Genomic DNA, 7236 nt, shown 5'->3' on the forward strand with positions numbered 1-7236 from the left:
ATCACCTTTACTGCTCTTGAGGCTAAGAGCTGGGTCCTGGAGCAAGCCAACCCTTCCTTTTCCTTTGCTGTGTGACCTAGGTAAGTGACTTAACCTCTCTGAACTCAGTTTACAAAGCAGCTATAAAATAGAGATCATAATGCCTCCCCTAAAGAGGAGTGAACATAGTGCTCAGGAAGCTGGCACATAGTAGGTCTTCAATAAATGACAGCTGTTATTCGTATATGCCTTTTCCATGAAGAAAATCAATCTTTGGAGGGTCTGTCACAGCATCCCATGGAAATGGTTGGATTTGCATCTAATTTGGATGGTATGTATAAGGGGATCTGACTTGAAATTTAGGCCACATAGCACACGGAAAAATTGAGGGATTCTGGGATTCCTCACTTAAGAACTGGAGCCTTTCCGAGGATGTCATGCATCCCAATAGGAAGATGGTGACACCAAGAAGCCAAAGAAAGAGAGTGGGGGAGGTCACTGGAGAACTTTACACCCCTATGCCCCATGTCCGGTGCTTCCCACAAAGCTGATGAGGTCCGTCTGCCCCCAGGAAGTCATCAGAGGCCATGGCTGAGGACACAGAGGCACTGGGGCCTCCCTGGGCCCTCTATTGGAGTGAAATGATTCGAACAGAATCGGGTAGACAGGCCGCTGCCTCAGCAGGCCAGGATGTGCTGGGCTGTCAGAAAGCAGCCATAAATAGGATGCTCCTTGCAAAGGCAGACTGTCCGCAGACGGTGCTGGCCCCTCCGTTCTTCGAAAGGCGACAGCAACAGGTTTATTCGGGGACAGGCGGGGCAGGGAGGCAAGAGATGCCCTAGCAGGCCCAGACCCTCAGTGGTCTTCGTGGAGGTGTGCACAGCTGGCCCCTTCACGAACTGAGGGTTAGAGCTGAGAGGGAGGACCCAGATAGCCACCAAACCCAGCTGGTGTCAGAGGGTGGCGACCAAATTCGAGCCCCTGGGCATGTGCTTAAGGCAGGGAGCCTGCAAAGACAGCACAGCTGAGGAAGGGGGGTGGGTGAATTTGGAGGCTTCCATGCCTGTCGAGAATCTTCCCTGGGCCAGACCAGGCCCGAGTTCCTCCTGATGCCGGGCACAGGCAGGACAAACAGCCAGCAGCCTTTGCATCGCTGGGCCTGTGTCCTGAGTATGTGAGTCATGCAGCTGTATGTACCAGAAGTGGGCGTGCAGAAGCTGTGGGTGTGTGCAGACAGGTGTGGGGTGTAGACATATGTGCCTTATTGCCACTATTGTAGTCTGAGATGGCTGTGTGTGTGTGTGGTGTGTGGTGTGTGACAGAGAGAGAAAGGGGGAGAGAGAGAGACAGAGAGAGAGAGACAGACAGAGAGAGAGAGAGAGAGAGAGAGAGAGAGAGTGTGAGAGAGAGAGAGAGATATATAGGAGTGAAGGCTGTCTTTGGGCGGCGGATGGGATGTGGCTGTGTACTTTGACCATGGGAGCTTTTATGAGTTTGTGTGTGTGTGCTCGTTTGTGCTGATAAACTGGAGAACAGTCCTGTGTCTGTGTGTGTGACAATCAGGAGACCCCTTCCACGTGACTACTGCAAGGCCTATATTGTGTGTCATGGTCCCATCCCATACGGATGAAGGGGAGCTGTCTGTATCTGCATCTCTTTAAGTAGCTGGTATACAGTAAGTGCTCCATAAATACATATGGAATAAATAACCAAATGATGTATGGAAACTAAGCTGAAGCATGTGTCCCAGGATCTGGTCAATGTCTTGCTTTCTCTAGATGTTTGTCTGTCTGTCCATCTCCTACCAGTCTGTGGTCTCCTGTTCATCCTGGTCACCTAGCACCGGGCCAGGCACCAAGTAGATGTTCATGGAAACTTTGGTGAACAGAGTAATGAGTGCAGCCTGGGGTGTGAGATGGGAGAGATCTCTGTAGAGGATCTCCCACCCCAGCCTGCCCACTGACCAGTTTCCAGAGGTGGTATCTGCACTGAGCTCCGAGAACCCTGTTTTGGGGGAGCAGTTGGGTGTGGGGGGAAGGGCTTTGGAGCCAGGCTCAATCCCGGCCTCAAGGAAGTGGCCTCATTTTGTCGTTAGGCCTCTGGGTTCCCCTCTGCGAAATGGGGATTCTGATCCCGCTAACTCTCCCAGTCCCTGTGGCCCACAGTAGGTGTTCAGTGGATGTTTGTTGAATGACTGAAAGACGATGCAGGCCATGAGTAATGACTGCGTTCATAGGAAGCAAGGTTCTGTAGCTCATCCTCGAATGGACCTGGTGACCCATCTTTCTTTGGTTGAAGCCAGAGGTGTTCCCGGGAAAATGGCAGAGCAGCACGGAGCTCCGGAGCAGGCTGCAGCTGGCAAGAGCCATGGAGGCCTTGGGGGCAACTACAAGGTACTGGGCCGGGAGGGGACATGGGGACTCTGGGCCCAGGGTTGCTCTTGGGCCTCAGGGTCAGCTTCTCTCCAGAAAGGAGTCAGCTGGGGTCAGGAGGACACCTCACACCTTGCCATAAACTCACTTCATGACTGCTGCATCCTCCCTCTCCTGTGTCCTTGTCTGCAAGATGGAACTGGTCACACACACCCTGCCCATCTCAACAGGGCATGGAGGCCCAAGGCTTTCAGGAGTCATGGCACTGACTCTCCTGCTGATCTCAGTCCAGTTCTCAGCCCTCTCTGGGCCTCAAAAGCCCCATCTTTTGAAATGGGAATGATGCCTATACACTTTAGCTCCCAGAGCTGGTGTGAGAACTAAATGAAGGTGCCATTGCCATGGCCAGCTAACAGGGAGTTGGAGTTTGTTGCTCCGCCCTCTCTAAGCTATCTCTCAGGGCTTTAATTCCATACTGCCCAAGGGTGGGGTGACTAAGGCAATAACAGGGGACAGAGGCATTTCTGAGGATGTGCTGGTGGCTTTAACCAGAGTGACAGAGACAGGGAAGTGATGAGGAGCAGATACCTGCCTGCCTCTGGGCCTGATCCATGGTGACATCAGGCCGGCCTTGCCATGCAGACCCTCAGCTTCCTCCTAGGGAGCACACAGCATTGTCTAGTGACCTCTAGGGCCATTGGCAAGTCTCCAGAGGTAGCTGCCTACCAGGGAAGTGGACCACTGCCGGGCTTTCCTGCCTCCTTTTGGCACATGTGGGCCTTGCCCTGTCAAGCCACTGCTGGAGAGGAAAGAGCTGGCTGACTTAAGAAATCCTGGTGCCTCCACCAAATCTCTATGCAGCCCAGGACAAGTGACTTACCCTTTCTGAGCCTTCTATAAAATAACCAGAGTAGATGGTTCCCAGAGACCTTCTACAAAGACAGTTTGTGCTTCTAGCCAGGTGAGACAGGCCTCACCTTCCTTTGCCTTTGCAGCCCCTTTCTCTCGGGGCCTGAGTAGGTGAAGTTCAATCCAGAGGTTGCAAACTGGCATTTTGTCTGTCCTACACAGGCTTTTTAAAATGAGGATATTTCACATTAAGGGAAATATAGATGTCTGGCCTCGATTGAAAAGTTTAGAGTGAATCCCGCATTCCCTCCTGGCCATAAGCAACTGTATTTCTCCACAGTCCTTTCTCCCGTCATCAATGTATTAGGCTCCCGCCTAGCTCTTGCCAGGTTATCAGAGCGGCAACCCCTGATTGAGTTGAGGTTCCTGGAGGCGTTCTCCTCCATGGCCACCAGGGGGCAGTGCAAGCGTGCGGATGTGCTGGCTCGGGGCTGGTACAAGGCTGAGCTGATGGAGTGGATGGACCGTATTCCCCTTCATTGCCCCAAGGAGGACCGCACCACAGGGGCTGGGGCTGGAAGCCCCACCCTGGGGGACACTCAGGACACTGCCCTTACAGGTGATCGTGTACGAAATGGAGAACTTCCAGGGCAAGCGGTGCGAGCTCTCGGCCGAGTGTCCCAACCTGACAGACAGCCTGCTGGAGAAGGTGGGCTCCATCCAAGTGGAGTCAGGGCCGTGAGTACCTGGACCCCTAGGCCCTCCTCACACCCCTGAGTTTTCTGGGAGTCGGGAAGTCTGGATTCGAGCTCTGGATCCGCTGTGGGGTTTTAGGCAATTCCCTTCCCCTCTCTGGCCTCAGTGTTCCCATCTGTAAAGTGAGGGAATTGACCTGTTTGTCTTAGAATCCTCATCACTCTCGATCTCTGTGGTAAATAGCGGAGTTCAGTGAAAAGAGAACAGAGGAAGACAGCCTAGCCCTTAGCTCAGCGCCTGACAAGTGGGATTTAATCATTATAATTTCAATAATAAGTATAACATCTTAAATGTAACTTGCATTATCACTGAATTCTCACAACTGCCCTAGGAGAGAGATTTCATTCTTATCCCCATTTGACAGATGAGGAAACTGAGGCCAAAGTGGTTAAGTGTCCAGTCCATGGCCCCAGGCAAGCAGGTTCCAGCTGAGCTCTGAATTCTCACCTTGGGATGGAACGTCGAGGCTCTGGCACTGACATGGGTGATACCGGGCGAGGTGCTCGCCCTCTGGGCCTCTGTTTTCTCATCTGTCAAGTGGGGATAACAATGGGAGGTACTTCAGAGAGAGTTTTTGCAAAATGAGTGGAATGATGCACATAAATAATAACAATATAACAGGAATAATAATAATAAGTCATCTGTGGAATTCTTACTATGTGCCAGATATTGTGCAAAGGATTTTTCCAAGCTCCATACACAGAGGCTGCACATAAAATAGCTTCTCAGTACCATCTCCTAGCATGGTTGTCTGGTTTAGAATCTCAGCTCCCAGTATGTCCTAGTAGCTCCTTCGATAACAGGACCCGAGATCAGTAGTAGGTTTGGCAGGAGGGTACAAGGTCAAAGGTCAGTAGTTATAGGCCTTTCTCTCACTAGACTTGGGTCCTCCCTCACCTGCAGCAGAGATGAGCCACGCCTCTTTCCTCCTACAGGTGGCTGGCATTTGAGCGCAGAGCCTTCCGTGGGGAGCAGTTTGTCCTGGAGAAGGGGGATTACCCTCGCTGGGACGCCTGGTCCAACAGCCACCACAGTGACAGCCTCCTGTCCCTTCGGCCTCTGCACATTGTAAGTGCAGTGCCTGCCCCCTTCAAGGAACTTCGAGAAGCAGGACATGCTGGGAGCTGGTCAGGCCAGCTCATTTTACAAGCTCAGCTGAGGTCTTGGGCAGTGTGGTCCTGGCATAGGACCAGAAAAACTCGGTCATCGAATGGTCACTGGGCTGGGGATCGGGACATCAGGATTCACATGTTGAATTAGCCAGCATGTCACTGACGCTTCCCTCGGTAATCCTATTAAAATTCCGAGCCATATGGTCCCTTCTCAGATGAGTACTGTAGTCAAAGAAACACAGTCTGGAAAACAGTTTCAGAAAGTAACTGTAAAACAGCTGAGGTCCTTTCCCCGCATTTTTAAAACACCTGAAAGGAACTGGGTCCATATGACACTTTAAAATGTCTCTCTTCTCTCCCACCCACTTCACTCACACTCAGTGGCTGCTCCAGCCCCTTCTTGTCACAATGCTGATGCCCCTCCAAGGACAGTGGGAGGGGGAAAGCTGGGAAGACCAAATCAGCCTGGTTTAGTAACAAGGGAATGCTCCTACATTAATAGTTTTGATCTTCCACCCTCTCCATGCCTCGGTTTCCCTATCTGCTGACTGATGGGGCTGAATGAGACAGGAAAGGCCTCCTCTCGGTTTCGTGGTTCTCTGGCTCTAAGGTCCCGAAGGAGGCCAGCTCTGGAGGAATCTCCCAGGGCCGCATTCCTCCTGTAGCGAGTTAGGGGGTGGAGCACCCTCGTGAATCCCCTCCCCCAGGCAGGGGCTTGGGGTGGGTGTTATCTTGCGGTATCTTGATTCTTTCCCCACCTGGAAACCGCCTGACCCGATTCTGGGCATGGGAGTGGCCGGCTCATGCCGCGACCTCGCCCCCAGGACGGTCCGGATCACAAGCTTCACCTGTTTGAGAGCCCGGCGTTCGGCGGCCGCAAGATGGAGATAGTGGACGACGACGTGCCCAGCCTCTGGGCTCACGGCTTCCAGGACCGTGTGGCGAGCATCCGGGCCGTCAATGGGACGTAAGGGACCCAATCCCCACTCTCACCCACCCCTGGCGCGTCCTCTGGTCAGTCACTCCTCTGGCTCCAAACAGAATCTGTCTGTTTCCCAGACAGCTGATGGTTCTTGCTCCTGCCGTCTGGAGACCCTTCATTCAAGTCGGCGGCTCATGATCCGTCCTGGCCTAGAGTCAGGTTTGAGTCCCCATGAGTCGCTAGCTCTCTTGGACCACGAGATTTCCAAGAAGCCGTGACTTGTAGAGAGTTTTATGTATTTATTTTTTAATCAAGTGAAACCTGTTCCTCCCAGCTGTTCCCACGGAAGTCTCCGCTCCTTCTCTGAACATCCCCAGGCCCTTGAACTGATTTTCTGATTTTTTTTTTCTTCCTTTTCACAATCCTTGTCCTTATCAGGGGGCCCAGGATGTATGTGGTTCTCTAGGTGTGGCCTGAACAGTACATGGGAGAGGAAGTGCATCACCTCGCTCTTTCTAGGCTTAGTATCTCTGTTAATGCAATCTTAGGATCATCTTCCCTTCGCCGGTGACTATACCCCAGTTGAGGGTACATCTAAGCACGGTCAGATGCTGGCTTGAAAAGCATCGTTCTGGCTGGAGGCAGGAGACCGGAGGCAGAACCTCCTCACCCCAACCTTGGTATCCCCGCAGGTGGGTTGGCTATGAGTTTCCTGGCTACCGCGGACGCCAGTACGTGTTCGAGCGAGGCGAGTACCGCCACTGGAACGAGTGGGACGCCAACCAGCCGCAGCTGCAGTCGGTGCGCCGCATCCGCGACCAGAAGTGGCATAAGCGGGGCTGCTTCCTTAGCAGCTGAAGGGCACCCAAGCCCCAGTGGCCCAGGCCTGCCCTGGGGGGCAGCAAGGGCAAGAAGAAGAGGCTCCAGGGCTTGGGCGAGGGCCTGCCTGTCCACCCTTCCCCGGAATCTGCTCAATAAAGCCTGGGGCCGGTCCCCCACCTGCCATGTTCCTCCGCAGTCACTTCCTGAGTGGTCCAGGCCTGGGGTGGAGCCTGTGGGAGGAGCAGGCTGAAGGGGGCTGGGACTTGAGGGTTCTGAGACCCCCAAGGGAAAGCTGTGTGAGCTTTAGTCTTTCCAGGCGGAACTGCATGTACATTCTGCCCACACCTTGTGTCTCTCTGCTTGTCTGTGTCTTCATCTGTCCTTCGGTCCATCATCCATCTATCCTTCTTCCCTTCCTCCCTCC

The 7236-nt window shown here is 53.3% G+C and overlaps 1 protein-coding gene across 1 annotated transcript; it reads left to right on the forward strand.

Annotated features, from left to right (window-relative positions):
• The first annotated feature begins 732 nt into the window (after window positions 1–732).
• Window positions 733–6995, forward strand: CRYBB3 (crystallin beta B3). The gene is made up of 6 exons (XM_006904863.1): window positions 733–776; window positions 2278–2372; window positions 3820–3938; window positions 4892–5024; window positions 5893–6035; window positions 6683–6995. Exons 2-6 carry the CDS (start codon window positions 2298–2300, stop codon window positions 6846–6848), a joined length of 636 nt encoding a protein of 211 aa, XP_006904925.1. The 5' UTR covers window positions 733–776; window positions 2278–2297; the 3' UTR covers window positions 6849–6995.
• The last annotated feature ends 241 nt before the right edge of the window (window positions 6996–7236 follow it).

The sequence above is a fragment of the Pteropus alecto genome, unplaced genomic scaffold (assembly GCF_000325575.1).
Source record: "Pteropus alecto unplaced genomic scaffold, ASM32557v1 scaffold190, whole genome shotgun sequence".
Classification (NCBI taxonomy): domain Eukaryota; kingdom Metazoa; phylum Chordata; class Mammalia; order Chiroptera; family Pteropodidae; genus Pteropus; species Pteropus alecto.

Coding starts and splice junctions, on each gene's coding strand:
- CRYBB3 (XM_006904863.1), top strand. CDS start 2,298: ATGGCAGAGCAGCACGGAGCTCCGGAGCAGGCTGCAGCTGGCAAGAGC. Junction 3,939..4,891: donor ATCCAAGTGGAGTCAGGGCC/GTGAGTACCTGG, acceptor TTCCTCCTACAG/GTGGCTGGCATTTGAGCGCA. Junction 5,025..5,892: donor CCCTTCGGCCTCTGCACATT/GTAAGTGCAGTG, acceptor CCTCGCCCCCAG/GACGGTCCGGATCACAAGCT.